Source organism: Oryctolagus cuniculus, chromosome 1, assembly GCF_964237555.1.
Source record: "Oryctolagus cuniculus chromosome 1, mOryCun1.1, whole genome shotgun sequence".
Classification (NCBI taxonomy): domain Eukaryota; kingdom Metazoa; phylum Chordata; class Mammalia; order Lagomorpha; family Leporidae; genus Oryctolagus; species Oryctolagus cuniculus.
Window position 1 is genome coordinate 197,294,582 of NC_091432.1, and position 22,329 is coordinate 197,316,910.

Below are 22,329 nucleotides of genomic sequence, written 5' to 3' on the forward strand. Positions count from 1 at the left end.
CAGCTCTCTGCTATGGCCTGGGAAAGCAGTGGAAGATGGCCCAGGTCCTTGGGCTCCTGCACCCACACGAGAGACCCAGAGGAACCTCGTGGCTTCTGGCTTTAGATAAGCACAGCTCTGGCCAGTTCGGCCAACTGGGGAGTGAACCAGTGGATGGAAGACTTTTCTCTCTCTCTCTGCCTCTCCTCTCTGTGTAACTCTGCCTTTCAAATAAATAAATAAATCTTATATTTTGGGGCAAGCGCTATGGCACAGTAGGTTATTCCTCTGCAGTGCTAGCATCCCATATGGGTGCCGGTTCTAGTCTCGGCTACTCCTTTTCTGATCCAGCTCTCTGCTATGGCCTGGGAAAGCAGAAGAAGATGGCCCAAGGCTGGGCTTCTGCAACCACATGGGAGACCCAGAAGAAGCTCCTGGCTCCAGATCAGCCAGCTCCAGCCGACTGGGGAGTGAACCAGAGGATAGGAGACCTTTCTCTATCTCCTCACCCTCTCACTGTCTGTAGCTTTACCTCTCAAAATCTTTTAAAAAGAAAATCTATTTTATTTATTTGAAAGGTAGAATTACAGAGAGAGAGGGAGAGGGAGAGAGAGAGATAGATGTTCTATCCACTGGTTCACTCCCCAAAAAGCTGCAACAGCCAGGGCTGGGCCAGGCTAAAGCCAGGAGCCAAGAGCCTGGAGCCTCTTCCTTATCTTCCACATGGGTGCAGGGGCCCAAGCACTTGGGCCATCTTCCACTGATTCCCCAGGTGTATTAGCAGGGAACTGTACTAGAAGTGGAACAGCCAGGACTCAAACTGCTGCCCATATGGGATGCTGGTGTCGCAGGCTGAACCTGATAAGCTACAGAGACAATGCCAGGCCCAGAAAGGGTATTTTCATCATACTTTTTAAATTTTGAACCTAAGTGAAAATAAATGCTTATTTGACATTTTATTTTAAATCTTTTTCTCCAGCAGCTTTTCACAGAGTCCACTGCCACAGAAAAGCACATTAGCAGCCTTTTTTTTTTTTTTTTTTTTTTTTGACAGGCAGAGTAGACAGTGAGAGAGAGACAGAGAGAAAGGTCTTCCTTTGCCGTTGGTTCACCCTCCAATGGCCGCCGTGGCCGGCGCACCGTGCTGATCCAGTGGCAGGAGCCAGGTACTTTTCCTGGTCTCCCAAGGGGTGCAGGACCCAAGCACCTGGGCCATCCTCCACTGCACTCCCTGGCCACAGCAGAGAGCTGGCCTGGAAGAGGAGCAACCAGGACAGAATTCGGCACCCCGAGCGGGACTAGAACCTGGTGTGCCGGCGCCGCAAGGTGGAGGATTAGCCTAGTGAGCCGCAGTGTCGGCCACATTAGCAGCCTTTATAACTGCTCTGGATTCTCCCATTCCCTATTTCCCTCTACCCTGTAGTGAAACAAGGTATCCTCTCAGAAGAGGACCAATATTTTACAAATGCAAGGCGGTGTGCTTGTCATTGCCCTTTTCCTAAATGTGAGTCCATTATACTTGCTTGGAGGCAAAACGAATGCTTTCTTTGTCCTTAGACTGCTACAGTGGGTTATTATAAAAAGAATTACTTACCTCTAAGAGGAGCTCCACACTATCCACCTGAAGCTCTCGCAGTCCCACTATCTGTACCACATGCTTGCTATCTTCTCTTGCGAAGAGCCTGCAGATGCAAAAGCACGGTTGGTATGGTTCTGCTGCTGTAAAAGACATTTGTTCTCTCCTCCTCAGTCACCATTCTACCACTCCCCCATTTAGTAGCCCTTTTGCCTTTTGGGTAGGAAGGATATGCATCCTCCCCTAATCTCACCTCTCGACCTCAGCTGCAGGCTTCAGGGAATAGTCTGATTGCTGAAACAAATCAACATCTTTGGCTACTTTTAAAATATGAACACATAGGGGCCGGCACAGTGACGTAGTGGGTAAAGCCGCCATCTGCAGTGTTGGCATCCCATATGGGAGCCAGTTTGAGTCCCAGCTGCTCCACTTCTGATCCAGCTCTTTGCTATGGCCTGGGAAAGCAGTGGAAGATGGTCCAAGTCCTTAGGTCCCTGCACCCATGTGTGAGACCCGGAAGAAGCTTCTGGCTCCTGATAGGTACAACTCCAGCCATTGCAGCCAACTGGGGAGTGAACCGGCAGGTGGAAGACCACTCTGTCTCTGCCTCTCCTTCTCTCTCTGTGTAACTGACTTTCAAGTAAATAAATAAATCTTAAAAAAAAAAAATGAACACATAACCAAAACCTATGCCAATCAGTGCATGGCATGTTCCTGGCTATAGTGATTGGTTCAGGCTTGGATATGGGATCTATGCTGGACCAACTAAAACAAATTCCTGGTCTATGGTTGTTAAGTGCTTGGTGGTGAGATGCCCTCCCTTCTCTCTCAGAAAGTGAAAATGCAGTCCTGAGAGCAGTGGCAGCCATTTTGTATCTACAAAGAGAGCTAATTTGAGAATGCAGTTAACACCAAAGAAGGTAGAGCAGAGAGATGCAAACAAACTGGGTCCTTACAATATCACTGAGCTATTGTGGCTGGTGCTGTGGTACAGCAGATTAAGCTGCCACCTGCAACACTGGTATCCCATATGTGCTTGGGTTTGAGTCCTGTCTGCTCCACTTTCAATCCACAGCATGGAAGATCTTTGTGTCATCCCTCCCTCCCTCCCTCCAACTCTGGCTTTCAAATAAATAAATAAATATTGGGGGGATAAAGGAATGAAAAACATCCTTGAACTGTTGGAAAAAATCAACCCTAAAGATGAACTGTCCTTTGGTCTTTCCAGTTATTTGAGCCAATGATTTCCCTAAATGGTAAGACAGTAATAACAGAGTCTTCTTTTATTTGCAGCATAAGGAGTCTTGATACATCTTCTAATATAACAAGGAAGAGATGGAACTCCGTCTGGGTGCCTCAGGCCTGCATGTATGGTAATGAACAGTTATGGTCTACTATCATCATTAAGCTAGATCAACTTGGAGGCATGTATTGAATCTATCACACTATCTAAAAGTACTTCTCCCCTATTAAGATACTGATTAAGGTTAGGAATGGAACTCCACTTCATTGCCAAACACAAATTATTTCCTAAATTTTTCCCCCTCAGGCTATGTGTCACCACAACTTTCCTAATTTTTACAGACAGAAGGGAGGAAAACAGCTTTTCTAGTCTACAATCTTTCAGAAAACAATTATATTGAAACAGGCTTCTGGAATAAAAGAAGAATCTAGCTTTCAGAGTCCTCAGGTCACTCCTAAATATACTTCCCAGGCCCTATGCTCTGAGATCACCCCTAGAAAGGCACCCAATGGGCAGCCCAAAAGATACTGCTAGATTTTAAAATCCTGTAAGCAAGAATTGTATTTCTATCACTTTTCATATAAAGGTATAAAGGGGTCTAGCACTGTGGCGTAGTGGGTAAAGCCACTGCCTGAAGTGCTGGCATCCCATATGGGTGCCAGTTCAAGTCTTGTGGCTGCTCCACTTCTGATATGGCTCTCTGCTATGGCCTTGAAAAGCAGCAGCAGATGGCCTGAGTCCTTGGGCTCCTGTACCCGCACGGGAGAACCAGAAGAAGCTCCTGGCTCCAGATCAGCCCAGCTCCAGCTGTTGTGGCCATTTAGGGAATGAACCAGTGGATGGAAGACCTCTCTTTCTCTCTCTGCCTCTCTGTAACGCTGCCTCTCAAATAATAAAATAAACCTTAAAAAAAAAAAAAAACAGGGATATAAAAACACTTTATTTTCTATATTTAGGAATTATTTTTAAGATATTTAAGATTGTTTTCCAGTTTAAGAGGCAGATTGAGCCCATATACTTCTGTCTACCCTTATCAAAATCCAGTTATCACTACAGAAAATATATCTTATTAAGAAAACAATAGGATAAAGCATAACCACATAAACAAAAAAATATCCTATCAGTGGATGAGAACATTACAGAAGTCTCAAGAATAGAAAACAAAGAGATCATATTTTCTAATTCACCAGAAATATTTTAAAAACCCCACAGCTCAAGACACTTGCAGAGTTAAGTGTGAACTTTCCACAGTGAATTTCAGAGAATCTTCAAATCCAAGAGTTAGTATATTCCCATCTCCCTGATGACAATTAAGAATGCCAAGGGTAATAATCTAGGTAATTTCTTTTTTTTTTTTTTTTTTTTTTTGACAGGCAGAGTGGACAGTGAGAGAGAGAGACAGAGAGAAAGGTCTTCCTTTTGCCGTTGGTTCACCCTCCAATGGCCGCCGCTGCAGCCGGCGCACCGCGCTGATCCGATGGCAGGAGCCAGGATCCAGGTGCTTTTCCTGGTCTCCCATGGGGTGCAGGGCCCAAGCACCTGGGCCACCCTCCACTGCACTCCCTGGCCATAGCAGAGGGCTGGCCTGGAAGAGGGGCAACCGGGACAGAATCCGGCGCCCCGACCGGGACTAGAACCCGGTGTGCCGGCGCCGCAAGGTAGAGGATTAGCCTATTGAGCCACGGCGCCGGCCTAGGTAATTTCTTAAAACATTGTGCTATGGTTTAGATAGTTTTAAATATTTATTTATTTATTTGAAAGGCAGAGTTACAGAGAAGAGAGACAGAGACAGAGACAGAGACAGAGAGAGAGAGAGAGTCTTCCATCCTCTGGTTCACTCCCCAATTGGCTGCAATGGCCGGAGCTGTGCCAATCCAAAGCCAGGAGCCAGGAGCCTCCTCCAGAACTCCCATACGGGTACAGGGGCCCAAGCACTTGGGTCATCTTCTACTGCTTTCCCAAGCCATAGCAGAGAGCTGGATCGGAAGTGGAGCAGCTGGGTCTCGAACCAGCACCCATATGGGATGCTGGCACTGCAGGTGGTGGCTTTACCCACTACACCACAGTGCCTACCCCGCATATGTTTTGATTGTATCCCTGAGAGCTTAGTCCTCAGCGTGGCAGTGTTTTGGTGGTAGAACCTTTCAGGTGGAGTTGAGTGGAAGGTAATTAGGTCATGGGGCCCTCTTTCATGAATAGATTAATGCTGGTCTCATAGGGTGGGCTGTGTCTTATAAGAACGAATTAGTTCCTCTAAGAGCATGTTGTTATAAAAAAAAGTAAGCTTAGCCCCTCCCTGCTCCTGTTCCCCATCTTGCCATGTGCTCCCACCATTGTGATACCATCAGCCACGAGACCCTCACCAGAGCGAAGTAGATACTGGTACCATACTTTTGAGCCCTGTGAGCCAAATAAATTTCTTTTCTTTATAAAGTACCTTGTCTCAGGTATTTTGTTACAGCAACATAAAACAGACTATGAAAAACTGCATTCAGAAATAGCTAGATGGGGCTGGAACTGTGGCGCAGGGGGTTAAGCTGCTGCCTGTGACACCGTTATTCCATATCGGAATGCCAGTTCAAGTCTCAGATGCTTAGCTTCCAACCCAGCTCCCTGGTATTGCATGTGAGAAGATAGCAGAAAATGGCCCAAGTACTTGGTCCCCTGCTACCAATGTGGGAGACTTAGATGAAATTCCCAGTTTTGGCCTGGCCTCTGGCCTGGGAAGTGAACCAGCAGATGGAAGATCTCTCTTTGTCTTTCAAATAAATAAACAAATCTTTAAAATGTGTGAAAAGACAGCTAGACATCCTAACTGCCCCTTCACACAAACAACTCTCCTCCACCCCACCCCAGGAGAGCACAACAGTGGACTTTATTCTCATGCCAAGTGTTCTTTAATGGAACTGGGTATTCTGACTGGAAAGGGCTCCTAATAAGGGTGTTGGTGCTTAGAAGAGAAGCCATGATTGAATTAACTTGAGGCTTCAAAATCGACAGAGTAAAAAAGGTAACAATTCCCAGAGCACCCCCAAAACAGCATCCTTTTATTTGGCTGCTGTTGTTTAGGACCAAATCCTGAACACCTGTACTTTCTCTCAGTTGTGACATACTCAAAAGCCCCCTTTTTTGTTGGAACAGTGCACAGAACAATGGTATACCTAAAGCTACCCACTGGCTTCTCCAGTTAATACCCTAGTGCCCATACACATCTGGGCCTGCCCTACATGGTGTTCCTATTGAACTGAAGCTGTTCACCCTTCCCCCATTCCACTGCTTGTCTGGAGCACATGGAACTTATACATGCTTTTGGTCTGCTCCTCAGAGGTTTGGACATCTTTGACAGGGAGGAGGGCAGGCAGCAGCAACTGGGGATGGGGGACGGGGCATTAGTCTCAAGTTGATTAGGTTTTCCCAGCCTTCAACCATGCCTAGCCTCAACTCACTCCTCCTCACATTCTCCAATCTGGTTCATGCTGTTATGACAACCCCTTATCTTTTTATTCCCCTATTCTCTCTGGCCTCCCTTTTCTCCCAGTCAGTTGATCCCTTCATAATTCTGTTGCCTCCTACTCAGTTTAAGTCATCTGTTCCAACCTAAATAAAACTTCATGTCAGAAAAATATAGTAGGGATTTAAAAGCAGTGTTACTAAATATATTTCTAAAATTCTTTATTATGTTGTAAGGGCAAGAGTTTAAGCCTAATAAGAGTTAAAAGTCTAATGTGAACACAAAAGATTTTAACTGACTTTAGAAAACTATAATTAAGTTTACCCTTGGATTATTGGAAAGAAAAACAAGGGTAAGTAGGAAATCTTATTTATAGTTTTCTCAGTGTAATAACATGTCAAAAGAATAGGAAGGGAGTGCTGGCATTGTGGCATAGCCAGTAAAGCTGCCATCTGCAGTGCCAGCACCTCATATGGGTGACAGTTTGAGTCTCAGCTGCTCCAGTTCCAGTCCAGTTCCCTGCTAACGCACCTGGGAAAGCAGCAGCAGATGGCCCACGTGAGAAACCTGAACGAAGTTCCTGGCTCCTGGCCTTGGACCAGCCCTGCTTTGCCCATTGTGGCCATTTGGGGAGTGAACCAGTATTATCATTAAAAGAATGAGGATATAGATCATTTAAAAACATTAGGAGACCAGTTTACAATTTTCTAGCTGAATTTAAAAATTAAAAAAAAAAAAAATTTCAGGGGCAAGCATTTGACACAGCATTTTCGATCCTGCATTCTATGTTGAGTACCAGGGTTCAGGTCCTGCTTCTGCTTCCAATCCAGTTTCCTGATGATGTGCTCCTTGGAAGACAGCAGGTGATGGTTCAAGTACCTGGGTCCCTACCAGCTACATGAGAAACCTGGATTGAGTTCTAAGCTCTTGTCACTGGCCTGTTTCACCCTGGCTACAGGCATTGTGGGGAATGGAACAGGTGAAAGAATTCTGTCTCTCTTTACCTTTCAAATAAAATGGAAAACTTTAAAAACTTAATTAGCGGGGCCAGCACTGTGGCACAGTGGGTTAAAGCCCCAGTAGGTGGTGCTGGCATCCCATATGGGCACCAGGTCATGTCCTGGCTGCTCTACTTCTGATCCAGCTTTTTGTTAATTCGCCTGGGAAAGCAGCTTAGGATGGCCCAAGTGTTTGGGCTCATGCACTCACGTGGGAAACCTGGAAAAAGCTCCTGGTCTAGCTCTGGCCATTGTAGCCATCTGGGGAGTGAACCAGCAGATGGAAGACCTCTCTCTCTCTCTGTCTCTACTTCTCTCTTTCAAATAAATAAAAATAAATCTTTAAAAAAAAACTTAATTAGCTGAATTTAAAAATATCTAATGCAGGAGACTTTCATTCACAAAAAGAAACCAATGTACCAAAGTCTCTTATTAGACTCTGACTTTAAACAACAATGAACAGATTTACAGCTTCCTACTCAAATCCAGTACCTTTTTCTCCTATTTAGGAGATCATAAAGTTGTCCACAGTAGATTTCATAGAAACTGATCCACACAAAGAGGTGCCTTCTTGGCTGAGACACTTCTAGTTGCCTGAAGATATCTTTGGCAGCCAGAGCATAAAGTCCTGGATTCTGATGAGTTCCTATCATGGTGTAGGTCTTTCCAGCACCTGTCTGTCCATATGCAAAGCAAGTGGCGTTGCCTCTGGGGAAAGAATAATTTATACCATTTATGCATAATAAGGAGGTAGTAATCTATACACAAATTTTTAATAAAGAAAGTCAGATAGAAACACAGAATCTTTGACAAAACGCAACTATAAACATATGATCCTTTAAGGAGAAGGAGGTCTTTAATTATAAAAAAGATAGGAAAAGGAAAAAACATTCTCAAAGCAGTGTGTGAGTTTTCCATGAAGAATTTTTTTGCAGAACTGATGAGACTACATAAGACAACCCTGGAAGATAAAGAAGCAAGAACTGTTTTGTTTTTTTTTTTTTAATTTTTATTTTTATTTCTTTGAAAGTTTAAGTGACGGAGAAGGAGAGACAGATAGAGATCTTGTATCTGCTAATTCATTCCTCAAATGCCTACAAAAGCTAGGGCTGTGTCAGGCCAAAGTCAACAGCCCATAATTCCATCTGGGTCTCCAATGTGGGTGTCACATGGGAGCCATCATCTGCTGCCTCCAAGCACACACATTAGTAGGAACCTGGATCAACAGCAGAGAGGGGACTCATCCCAGGCATTCCGATATGGGATGTAGATGTCCTAAGTGAAGTCTTTACTGTACCAAATGCATGCCCTGTAAACAAGGATTTTTTAAAGATTTTTTATTTATTTATTTGACAGGTAGAGTTACAGACAGTGAGAGGGAGAGACAGAGAGAAAGGCCTTCCTTCCGTTGGTTCATTCCCACTCCCCAAACGGCCACAATGGCCAGAGCTGTGCCAATCTAAAGCCAGGAGCTTCCTTTGGGTCCCCGACATGGGTGCAGGGGCCCAAGGACCTGGGCCATCTTCCACTGCTCTCCCAGGCCATAGCAGAGAGCTGGATTAGAAGAGGAACATCTGAATCTAGAACTGGTGCTGGCACTGCAGGCAGAGGATCAACCTACTGCGCCATGGAGCCAGCTCCAGGTTTTTTTTTTAAAGCAAGGATTTTTAAGAAACAGCTTGGCCAACAAGGATTTACTGAATTCCTAAACCATGTTAAGTGCTTTAAGGGATCCTAAAAAATATTTTGTCTTACTCTGGAAAGGTAAGTTTGGTGAAAGAAGTAATAGAGAATTAAAATAAATAATAGAAGATCATTCAATAAACAGGATGGTAGTGACTATTCATACAAAAATTAATCCAGTTTTGACAAAGGTAAAATCACTAATATATTCAACAAAGATTTCAAAAGACTAAGGAACTAGGTTGGTCTTTGAAGGCAAAAGTAGAAAGTAGACAGCCTCCATTGTGAGATAGGAATAGTTTGAGAAGAGGCCACAGCCACAGAGGTGGTGGCAGGCACACCAGATCTTGAGGGAAAAAAAATCCGGATTCTGGTCTCTGTCCTGCTATTAATTATTTGATTTTAGGCCAGTCACACTACTTTTCTCTGGGTCTCACTTTTCACTCTGATCAGCAAATTAATGGATTACTTGGTTTCTAAGATCCATTCCAGCCCTGATCTCCTGTGATTCTCAAAATCTATTCTTGCATTTGGTTACAGCTGTGGATCTATCTCATGTGTGTATGAAAAATTGCAGAATGAGAGCTGGAGAAGGTATTTGCGAGAACAACCTACCAATCACAGAATGGTTTAGGAGAAGTTGAGTCCCAACTATGCAGTGCTAAGTAGAAAATGAATGTTAGGTTTAAGTAGCTACTGCAGACTCTTGATCAGGAGTCACATGAGTTAGTGATAAAAGTAGTTGCTTGCACCAAGAAGAAAAGTCTATGCATGGACAGTGGTAGAAAGAGGCTGTATGTGGACAGAGAAATGAACAGAAAGGTACTTGAAGTCAGAAAATAGAGTAAAATGATAACAGCAAAGGAACCATGGAAGTGTGAGAATGAAGAAATGAGAGCTAATCAGATTTAAGCTGCTTGAAGACCTGACTCTCTGTATTTTGAACCCTGGTTCCCAGCAGTATGGGTACTTTAAATGCAGTGGCAGAGGCATAGTTAAAAAAACGTTTAGAGGAAAATTTGAACAAACTAAAGGAGATCCAGTAGAGTGAGAGTAAAGAAAAAGAGTAAAGAATAATATCGATCTTACCTTTACAAATTAACTATTTTTAAAAAAGTAATAAATACAAGCATGAAAATCTTACAGAATGGATATACTTAACTTGCAATTCTGATTTGTTATTACCAAAGTCTTAATATTAAAATTTGAACTTGTTTTAGAAACTTGTTCTCTCAAAAAGCATCCCCTAGATTTGGTGCATAAGAAATTAAACCTAGGGATCAGTGTTGTGGCATAATACAGGTTAAGCTTCCACTTGCGATGCTGGCATCCCATATGGGCTTCAGTTCTAGTCCTGGATGCTCCATTTCCAATCCAGCTCCCTGCTAATCCACCTGGGAAAGTAGAGGAAGAAGGCACAAGTCCTTGGGCCCCTGCACCTATGTGGGAGACCCAGAAGCAGCTCCTGGCTCCTGGCTTTGGAATGGCCCAGCCCTGGGCACTGCAGCCATTTGGCAAGTGAACCAGCAGATGGAAGATCTCTGTCTTTCCTCCTTTCTCTGTAACTCTGCCTTTCAAATAAAAAAAATAAATAAATCTTTACAAAAAAAAAAAAAGAAATTAAACCTGAAAGATATTTTGCTTTATTAGTTTCCTCATAAAAAGTGTTTTAAAATTTATGTAACTTGGGGAAAACATTTGATACAGTGGTTGAGAGTCGGCCTGAGACTCCTGCACTCCCTATCAGAGTCCTCGGTGTTAAGTCCTCACTCCTTCACTTCCCATCCAGTTTCCTGACAATGCATACCCCGGAAGGCAACAGGTGATGACTTAAGAGTCCCTGCCCCACCCCATGTGGGAAACCCACATTGAATTCTGGACTCCTGGCTCCAGCTCTGGAGCATTTAGGGAGTGAACTAGCAGGTCAAAGATCTCTGCCTTTCAAACAAAATGAAAATAAAATAAAAATTTTCAAGGTTATATAACTTTCACAAAACAATAAAAAGACAACAAAAATGGAGCAAATGAAGCTATCTGAATGGCTAATATGCATATGAAAAGATGCTTAGTAACATCAGGCATTATGGAAATTCAAATTAATACAATGGTGCTATACAATCAGATTAAAACAAAAAAGGCTGAAAATATCAGATGTGAGTGAGGTTGCAGAACTGAAACTCTCATATATTTCTGTTAGGAATATAAAATGGTACAACCCTTTGGGAAATTATTTGAAACTTTCTTATAAATATACACCTAACCTATGACCTGACAATTCCTCTTTTGGCTTTTAAATAATGTAAATGAAAATATATCCACAGGGCTGGTTTTGTGGTGCAGCAGGTTAACTGCCGCCTGTGATGCTGGCAGTCCCAGCTCTCCACTTTTGAACCAACTCTCTGCTAATGGCCTGTGAAAGTAGCAGAAGATGGTCCAAATGCTTGGGACCCTGCACCCATGTGGGAGATCTAGGAGGACTTCTAGGCCCCTGGTTTCAGCTAGCCCAGCCCCAGCCATTGTGGCCATTTGGGAAGTGAACCGGCAGATGGAAGATCTCTGTCTCTCCCTCTCTCTGTAACTCTTTCAAATAAATAAATAAATAAATCTTAAAAAGAAGAAAATACATGGCATAAAGAGTAGTATAAGAATGTTAATACAGGCCGGCGCCGTGGCTCACTAGGCTAATCCTCCGCCTAGCGGCGCCGGCACACTGGGTTCTAGTCCCGGTCGGGGTGCCAGATTCTGTCCCGGTTGCCCCTCTTCCAGGCCAGCTCTCTGCTGTGGCCAGGGAGTGCAGTGGAGGATGGCCCAGGTGCTTTGGCCCTGCACCCCTTGGGAGACCAGGAAAAGGACCTGGCTCCTGGCTCCTGCCATCGGATCAGCGCGGTGCGCCGGCCGCAGCACGCCGGCCGCGGCGGCCATTGGAGGGTGAACCAACGGCAAAGGAAGACCTTTCTCTCTGTCTCTCTCTCTCACTGTCCACTCTGCCTGTCAAAAAATAAAAAAAGAATGTTAATACAGCTTTATTTATAACAGTGAAAATAGTCCAAATGTCTGTCAATGGTTAAATGAATAAACAAACTGTGTTTTATTCACTGAAGGGAATCTTATTCAGCCATAAAAATTATGGATATGTGTAACAACATGCACTAACATAAAAATATGCTAAGTAAAAGAAATTAGTCATAAAAGAACATGCACAGTAATGATTATTACAGTCTGTGACATTCTCAAACAGGCATGACTGATCTATAGTGATAGCAGGCAGGTCAGTAGTTATATAAACCTGGAGGTGAAGGTGAGGGTTAACTAAAAAGGGACACTAGAGAGCTTTCTAAGATAATGGAAATGTTCTGTACCTTGTTCAGGTACTAATTACCTGCATACATACAAATACTAAAACTCAAGAAACCTAAATATGTATGTTTATTTTATTGTATATAAAAATTACACCAGTTTTTTAAAAAGTTTAAAAAAAAAAAAGTCAAAATTCAGGGTTGGTTGTTGTGTGTTGGGTTAAGCCCCTACCTGTGACATCTGCATATCAGAGCACCGGTTCAAGTTCCGGCTCTTTCACTTCTGATCCAGCTCCCTGATAATGCACGTGGGAAAGCAGCAGCAGCAGATGACCTACCACCCACATGGATACCTGGATGGAGTTCCTGGTTCCAGCCTGGCCCAGCTTTGGCTGTTGAGGCCATTTGGGGAGAACTAGTGTATGGAAGTTCTCTCTGTCTCTCCCTCACTCTTTCAAATAAATAGAATAAACCTTTAAAGAAAAAAATCAAGGGGCTGGTATTATGGTGCACTGGGTTCAGCTACTACAATGCCAGCATCCCACATGAGTGCCAGTTCAAGTCCCAGCTGCTCCACTTGCGATCCAGCGTCCTGCTAATGCACCTGGGAAAACAACAGAGGATGGCTCAAATCTTGGGGCCCCTGTACCTACATGGGTGACCCAGATGGAGTTCCTGGATCCTGGCTTCTGGCTTCAACCTGGCCCAGCACTGGCCATTGTAACCATTTGGTGAGTGAACCAGTAGATGAAAGATTTCTCTCTCTGTCACTCTGCCTTTCAATTAAATAAAACAAAACAAAATAAAACTTTTTTCTAAGGATTAAAAAAAAAAGTAAAAATTCTACGGAATCAATGACTTTAATAGGCTGACATTTTCTATTCGAATATGTGTACTTTTTTTTTATTTTTTTTTTTGACAGGCAGAGTGGACAGTGAGAGAGAGAGAGACAGAGAGAAAGGTCTTCCTTTGCCGTTGGTTCACCCTCCAATGGCCGCCGCGGCCGGCGCACTGCGCTGATCCGATGGCAGGAGCCAGGAGCCAGGTGCTTTTCCTGGTCTCCCAAGGGGTGCAGGACCCAAGCACCTGGGCCATCCTCCACTGCACTCCCGGGCCACAGCAGAGAGCTGGCCTGGAAGAGGAGCAACCGGGACAGGATCCGGCGCCCCGACCGGGACTAGAACCCAGTGTGCCGGCGCCGCAAGGCGGAGGATTAGCCTTGTGAGCCGCGGCGCCGGCCCTCGAATATGTGTACATTTTAAATACAATAGAGGCCCCAATTTACTTTTCTGTCCCGTTTAATGTCAAGTGTAAAGAATAATTTTAAATAAAAAGATTTCTTTGGAAATGTGATAAGTAATATTCATTTATGTATCCTATTGCAATGAATAAATTACTGAGTTACAGCCAGAATACAAAATTCTCAGGAATAATATCATTAGTGTAGAAGAAAATTTTGCTGCAAATTTCTGAATACTTAGTAAATCTTCTAAGTAGAGACACTGCAGTTTTCCAGAAATCTAATTTAAATTAGATCAAAACATAAATTCTTATTTACTTCAAAACTGTAAAGCAAAAGTGATATTTATAAAGGGATATTATTTATGAAATGTAGAAAATCAAAAGAGAAGCACACAATTATTATCGTACCCATTGAAAATATGCTGAATGAGTGGGTGAGTAGTCTTCATGTATACATCCCGATTGGTACACGCCTCACCAAAGACTTCATCAAAATAAAAAACATGCTGAAAAACAAGTTTGAATTGTATAGAAAGAGACATGTTATGGATTTTCTTCACCACTATTCTAGTTAACATACAATAAAAGCTTAAATATATTTTTAATAGTAACTAGCCATTAAAAAATTCAAGATAAATAAGTATTTGATAACTGCTAAGTGACAGGATTTTCTTTTGAATTGTCTATGGACATGTCTTAGAATGTAAAAACATAACATTTGTTAATTCCTAAGGGAAGTAAATTGATGAGTACTAGATTGAGCTGGTCCCCTTTAGGTCCAGGAGAGGAACTAAATTCTACGGGGCTTATCCTTGTAGCCCAGCTCATGCCAGCATATTTGGAATTTTAGGGGAAGATTTCCATTCTATGTAAGTTACATAGCTTAAGTTTTAATTCTATGAACCTTTATTGCTCAACTGTTAGAACATTTATATCAATAAGCATTGAGAGCCCAAGATACAGATATTACTCTACCATTATCCTAACCCACCTCTTGAAGATGTTAATCTACATAAGCATACAAATGACTAAAGGCAAAAAAGATAAAGCAGTAAAGTATGTGTGGAATTTAAAGGGAAAACATATTCCTTCAGATTGGCAAAGACACTGAGAAAAAGACCATACAGAGAAAGGCCAGGAAGAAGAAGAGGAACAGGCATGGAGACAGAGAGAGGGAAGTCATTCCAGCATAGGGGAACCACCAACAAAAAGTACAAGAAGTTGACTGGTTAACATTTAGGGAAAGCAAGAATTCAATGTGGATGTTGGAAAGTGGAAAAATGAGGTAGAAGGTTAGAATAATGAGTTAGGAGTATGTCACAGAGATTTTGGCCACCAGCCTTAAGGGAGAGGGTAGAATGCTCATTATTTAACTAAGTAAACAGCAGGGAAACGGTCAAAGGCTTTATAAGGGGAAGGATAATCTGAACCATTTTACTTCAAGACTAATCTAACTTCACACTGAAAGAATTGGAAAAAAGGACTCAAGCAATATACTAGTGAGGTAAGAGAAGTCTAAATTGCATGAATACAATGGAAATAAAAAGGAGGTAGACACATGAGGAATTTAGCAACTGTTTGAATGTGGGGAACTAGAGAGAGAAAGGGGTTGAAGATGACTTCCAAATGGAAAATCATGGAAAAAAGGAGATAGGAGACTCAATTAGATTGGTCTGGAAAGCATTAATTCAGCAGCCATCATTATTTGAATAATTTAGAGGCTTATTATGTTGGCAGCCCAACTATATCTGATTAAGAAATCCTAATAATTTCAAGCTTCACTGTGGCATGATGACAGCCCAAACACAATGAATGAGAGGTAAGATTATCTTCTGCCACCTTTCTTGATTTTGGAGAGTGAATCAGTGGATGGCAACTCTGTGTCTCTCCATCTTCTTCTCTGTATATCTGCTTTTCAAATAAATGAAAATGAGTAAATGAAAAGAAAGAAAGAATTCTTAACTGAATTGCATGGACAGATTCAGAAAACTGGAGCTGGGCAAATTTATTGCAGGTCACTGTACCCTAAGTTCAGTTCTGCCTTGTGTACCATTACATTACAGTAGAATGTAAATTTCATATGTCATCTGAGAAGGAACTGGAACCGCAAAGCCAAGTTTATCAGTTAGAAACAGTCAAACTTAGCCAAATGAAAAAATAATAATCTATGCACAATGATACTGATCTGTGAACTTTAAGTACTTTGAAAAATGTAAGATTTTAAGAACATTTATTAACTAAAATGTTAATAATTGTTGAAACTGGGTGATGGTAAATGAGAGTTCATTATACTTTTGATTAAGCTTAAAAAAGGTCAATAAGAAAGAGTTAAATATCTTTGTTAAGTCTGGCTTTAATAAACATGATTTATGTAGAACCACATCTGGTTTCTAAGCAAGAAAGTAAATTTATTGCTCAAATATCACCATAGGTTTTTATAGTTAAACATGAGATCAAAAGCAAAAAAGTTGTCTACAGATTTCTGTAGGCATACATATATTTAACATTTCTCAAGAAAATAAAAAACAGAAGTAAATGTCAGAATGAATTTTGGTTTTATTCCTTATTATTACTTCAAGGAGTATATACTTTGGAGCAGGTGCTGTGGTGTAGTGGGTAAAGCCAGCATCCCATATGGGCACCGGTTTGAGTCCTGGCTACACCACTTCCAATCCAGCTCTCTGCTATGGCCTGGGAAAGCAGTAGAAGATGGCCCAAGTCCTTGGGCCTCAGCACCAACCTGGGAGACATGGAGGAAGCTCTTGGCTCCTGGCTTCAGATTAGTCCAGCTCTGGCCGTTGCGGCCATTTGGGGCGCGACAACAGATGGAAGACCCCTCTCTCTGCCTCTCTGTAACTCTGCCTTTCAAATAAATAAATAAATAAATAAATCTTTTTAACAACAACCAAAAGGGAGTATATGGCACTTCTCTCTCTCCTATAAATGCTCATAAATAACTTAAGCATTTACTGATTAAAGGAATTAGTATCTTTCCTTCCAACAGGATTTAGATATTGGTTTTTCTAGTGCTTCTGTAAACATCTTCCCTGAGATGTGTAAACATGAAAAGACTGATGTAGTTAATACATATATATAATTTATAATGTCCTCTGCATCATATACACTTTCATTTGGTTACATGAAATGAAGCTAGAGTAACACCTACTTTGAACTTCATTTTAATCTTGATATGGTCAAACTCTGACAGCTTATTTTTAAATTAAGTTTTGTTTCAGATGATAAAAATACTATATATGTATTTCTAGAATATATCTGGAAAATACACTTGGAATAGATATGCTTTCAAGGAATAAATAGGATTAGAAGTACATTTTTTACCATATATCCTTTTGTATCTTTTGATTTTACTTTTTGTGTATAAATTTTTTAGTACTTTTTAATTTTAAAATAAGTGAATTTATCCTATTCAAAAGTCTTTAGCTTTTTTTATTTGAAAGGTATATATATATAGAGAGAATGAGAATGTGTGTGTGTGTGTGTGTGAGAGAGAGAGAGAGAGGGGATCTTCTGTCTGCTGGTTCATTCTTCAAATGGCCACAATGGCTGACACTGGGCCAGGATCTCTATTTGAGTTTCCCATGTGGGTGGCAGGGGCCCAAGTACTTGGGCCATCGTCCGCTGCCTTTCTAGGCACACTAGTAGGGAGCTGCATCAGAAGCAGAGCAGATGGAACTCAAACCAGAGCTCTGATGTGGGATGCTGGCATTGCAAGAAGTGGCTTAACCCACCATGCCATGTCAGCATCCAAGTTTTTACTTTTAAGAACTCAGTTGATTGTAGAAAATATTAAAAATACAGAAGGCTAAAATAGAGAAGAGAACCAAATTACCTATAAACCTTTTCTTTTTTTAAAGATTAATTTGTTTATTGGAAGGCAGAGTTATAGGGGGAGAGAGAGAGTGTGAGCCAAGAACAAGCTTCCATCTACTGGTTTACTCCCCAAATGACTGCAATGGCCAGGCCAAAGCCAGGAGCTAGGAACTCCATCTGAGTCCCCCATATGGGTAGCAGGAGCCCAAATACTTAGGCTATTTTCTGTTGCTTTCGCAGGCACATTAGCAGGGAGCTGGATTGGAAGTACAGCAGCCAGGACTTGAATTGGTGGTCATATGGGATTCCAGCATTGCAGGTGGTGGCTTAACCTGCTGCACAATGCCAGCCCCACCTGTAAACCTTTCTACCCAGAGATAATCACTGTTAATTTTTCAGTATATCTCAACACAGTCTTTTTTCTTTACATATATTTTTTTAAACTTGAAATGAAATAGTTGTTCTCTTATTTTTTACTTATGCTAATATTATAAAATTTAAGGATTAAATAGGATAGCATATTACATGCTACTAAGTAAAAAGATCTGAAAAGATAGGGTATTTAATTAGACACACAAACCTATTGTTTTAATTCTTGAATAAGTTTAAAAATAAAACCCAAAGAATCTAGAATCAATATTTGTTTAGCACCACATTTACTACCAACCTTTCTTTTATTCTTTCTCTTTGAGAAAGGAAAATGGGAAAATTAGTCTTCCCACTTTTTTTATTATAGCATTGACAGGTAAGGACTTTGACCTATGAGAGCAAAGGTCCAAAGTTCAAACTGCAGAGAAAATGCCATGGAAACTATGGGTAGTCAATAAATATTGATCAATGTTAATGACAAAGTAGTAAGGATATTGTGTTTGGAGATAATGGAAAAATACAAAAGATAAGATGGTGTCTCCTTGAGGGAATTACTGTGACAGAAGCATCATTAAGAAGTCTTAGATAGCCAGTGATTGGATATAGCTAATCCTATGGCTATAAGTAGCCATGGAACTAGATAGCATTACAACTAATTGGTCATTTAGACCATCTTCAAAATAAATACCTCCCACTGAGACCTAATAGAGTATGCATTGATCAGCAATCAATAAAGCTGTTAAAGTGACTGGGTTGGTTTTACAGTGGTCTAGTAATTTAATACCCATAGAAAGATTCAGTGGATTACCTGGAATGTCACTGTGAAACAGAATTTTGGTAACCAAAGAAAAAAAGAACAATGTGAGTTTGAAAGAGGGGGAAAGTGTTTAAAAACTTGACTTCAGTCTTAAAAGATTTATTCCAGTAGAGTAAGATTTCAGCTGACTAAGGTGAATTGCTAGGCTACCATATTACTCACCATTTTTTTCCCATCAGTCATTGCATTTGCAGGCAAGAGAATGAGGTGGTGAATCCGGGAGAGAATATAGTTTCAATGTTGAGGGAGGCAGATTCTGAGTTAAGAGAAACTCCTGAATCTTAACATCAGGTGGGTTAACTATCCTCTTAGATTATTCACAATTTTGGAGTACCTAAATTATGAACTGTGGAATTTTCTGCTTCCTTATGAGGCTGAAGAGTTATTGCAAGTATACTTACCAGCTTGGATAAGTTTTAAGTTCCTTGCACTGGATTCTTCATGATCACTCTAGCAGTTAATGAACATTATGTGTTTGAGCTGTTTTATTTAAACTCTTATGTTAAGATATGGAATCATATTCCTTAATTATATTTACCTGTTGTAATCTACCTTGTACATAATTACCTTATCAGAGCCCAATTTCTACCAGTTAAGTCTAAGGCAAGACAGCTGGGAATTAAAATAAGCAATTGGCTGGCAATCTGGAGCTCGTTGCACAAAAATATACTATCCATCATTAAACTCAAGATGTGTACTCAGCACAGTAAGAAATTTATATTGTGAGATGCAGGCAAGAATGGAGATCATTCTGTAGTCATTCTGGGGCATATGCACAGTGGTCCTGTGACAACCACTTCATTATTTAAATTCTTTCTATGCGCTCATTTCTCCTTTTGCTGAATATGTATAATAAATTAACATAAAGTATGTTAAGTAAATTATGACACAGCTTCATTGCACAAAAGCAGAGGATTTATATTCCTGTATCTCCTGCTGCACCATATCTTTAAAGAATGAAGACCCAAGATACCAATGATTTAATGCAATGTCACACCATGAATGAATGTCACTCAAACCAGAAACCAAATTTTAGAATTTGTATGCTATTATTCAAACAAAAGGCAAAAAATTGACATACTTGCTCCAAACACAAAAACAAAATATCTTACCTGCAGAATATACTGTGTGAGGTCAACTGCTTCTTTCTTCTCATGCACAAGTAGAGTTTCTTTGTCTTCTACAGTAATAATATTAATTTCTCCACGACGTACTTCCCTTATGCCCAGAGGGCGTTTGCGAACACAAACTCTGATTTTCTCCATCTCAGTCCAAGGATTCTCTTTCTCTGAGGCGTTGTGTCTGGTATGTTTATAAACAAGCTTTACTTTTTATTAACAGGATAAGGCTACTTAAGAGGACAAAGTATCAGTACATTTTATTGTAATATTGCATATAATATTGTTTAATATTTACTTATTTTCATTTACTTGAAAGGCAAAGTGACAGAGAGAGACAAAAAGACTGAAAGATATTCCATCTGCTGATTCATTCCTGAAATGCCTGCAACAGCCACGGCTATGACAGGTTGAAGCCAAGAATCCAGAACTCCATCTGGATCTTCCCCATGGGTAGCTGGGGCATAAATACTTGACCCATCATTCACTGCCTATGAGGATGCATTAGCAAGAAGCTAAATCAGAGGCAGAGTACTGGATTGGGCATCCTAATTGGTGCCTTAAACTACTGCACAATACTCAACCCTGGACATGGATATATTTTTATAAGTTACATATGGGGTAAGCAGTTGGTTCAGCAGTTAAGATGCTGCTTGGGATGCCCACATCCCTGACTGGAGTGCCTGGTTCCAGTCTGGGCTCTACCACCCATCCAAGCTTCCTACTAATGGTCATCTGGGCAGGTGGCAAGAAAAGGCTCAGGTACTTGGGTCCCTACCACCCATACAAAAGACCTGGATTGTGTTCAGGGCTCCTGGCTTCAGCCTGGCCCAGCCCTGGTTGTTGCAAGCATTTGTGGAACGAATCAATGGATGAAAGACCTCTCTCTGCCTTTCAAATAGAGTAAAAAAAATAAATAAAAGATATATTTAAAGTGTCACCACTGAAAAAATTATTTAAAATTCTTTAACAATATACTCATTCAGTTAATTATTTGAGAGGCAGAATGAAGGGGAGAGTTGGGGGTGGGGAGTGAGATCCCATTTGTTGGTTCACTTCCCAAATGTCTGCAATTGCTGGGGCTGAGCAAGCGTGAAGCTGAGAGCTGGGAACACAATTCAGGTCTTCCCACATGGGCAGTAGGGACTCAAGTTTTGAGTTATCACCTGCTACCTTCACAGAATGCTCATTAGTAGAAAGCTGGAATCAGGAGTTGCATAGATTCAAACCGAGACTTGAACCCCAGGGACTCCAATATGGGATGTGGGAACCTTAATCGCCAGGCCAAATTTCTGCTCTAGAAAGTTCTTTTATTAGCTAAATCCTCCTGATCACTCCTATCTCCATCCCTAACCCATTGGTTGCTCCACAAAACAAAACACCCAAGAAATAAACAAAAATTCCCTCAAGAATTGTTTTGGCTTCCAGATACAGTTTGCTAATGGTGAATGAAGTTTATATTCACAAAATTCAGGCTGGTTAATTCCCAAAATATAATGCAATATGCTGCTATCATCTGAGACTTTTTACAAAACCCAAACCCATGCCTCTTTTCACCTTTCAAGCAATTATTTTTTTACATTTACTCATTTACTATTTCCTTGACCATTAGTCTAATTTCTTTTTTATCCTGAGTTTACTAAATTCCTTGAAGTATGTGGTAGGTGTCAATGTACTTTTTCTTTTTTTCTTTTCTTTTCTTTTTTTTTTTTTTTTGACAGGCAGAGTGGACAGTGAGAGAGACAGAGAGAAAGGTCTTCCTTTTGCCGTTGGTTCACCCTCCAATGGCTGGCGTGCTGCGGCCGGCACACCGCGCTGATCCGATGGCAGGAGCCAGGTACTTATCCTGGTCTTCCATGGGGTGCAGGGCCCAAGTACTTGGGCCATCCTCCACTGCACTCCCTGGCCACAGCAAAGAGCTGGCCTGGAAGAGGGGCAACCGGGACAGAATCCGGTGCCCCGACCGGGACTAGAACCCAGTGTGCCGGTGCCGCAGGGCGGAGGATTAGCCTAGTGAGCCGTGGCTCCAGCCTGTACCTCTTTCAAATGGAAGGAAGGAAGGAAGGGAGGCAGGGAGGCAGGGAGGCAGGGAGGCAGGGAGGGAGGGAAGCCTCTAAAACTAGGTAACTTGAAAACAAATGTTTTACCAGGATCAATGTCTTTGGTCCATGTTAAGAATGCTTTGGCAAAACAAACTGCTCCCTCTTTTACATTATAGAATTTGACTGAAAGCCCTTAAAAAGCCTTTTATAATAGATTTGGCACAAGCTATTATTCTCTATAATTGTTTTATATCAATTCTGATTTTCTGAGCCCTCCAAGTGATTGGAATATTATTTTTTGCCAGGAAATAAGTCAGTAAAAAAATAGCAAATAAAATTTCTAATACAAAATATTACTTTTAGGGGCCAGCGCTGTGGCTCACTTGGTTAATCCTCCGCCTGCGGGGCCAGAATCCCATATGGGCGCCAGTTCTAGTCCTGGTTGCTCCTTTTCCAGTCCAGCTCTCTGCTGTGGCCCGGGAAGGCAGTGGAGGATGGCCCAAGTGCTTGGGCCCTGCGCCCACATGTGAGACCAGGAGGAAGCACCTGGCTCCTGGCTTTGGATTGGCACAGCGCGCCGGCTGTAGCGGCCATTTGTGGGGTGAACCAACGGAAAAGGAAGACCTTTCTCTCTGTCTCTAACTCTGCCTGTCAAAAAAAAAAAAAAATGTTTTTATTTATTTG

The 22,329-nt window shown here is 41.5% G+C and overlaps 1 protein-coding gene across 3 annotated transcripts in view; it reads right to left on the reverse strand.

The window, feature by feature from the left end:
- Window positions 1-22,329, reverse strand: part of KIF24 (kinesin family member 24) — an 89,906-nt gene that overhangs the window by 35,054 nt on the left and 32,523 nt on the right. For all 3 annotated transcript variants that reach the window (XM_008274282.4, XM_002708025.5, XM_051856828.2), the window contains 4 exons: window positions 19,598-19,787; window positions 13,877-13,974; window positions 7,740-7,955; window positions 1,574-1,661 (listed from right to left, as the gene is read on the reverse strand). In XM_008274282.4, coding sequence (XP_008272504.2) covers window positions 1,574-1,661; window positions 7,740-7,955; window positions 13,877-13,974; window positions 19,598-19,787 — 592 coding nt within the window. The remainder of the gene's footprint in view (window positions 1-1,573; window positions 1,662-7,739; window positions 7,956-13,876; window positions 13,975-19,597; window positions 19,788-22,329) is intronic.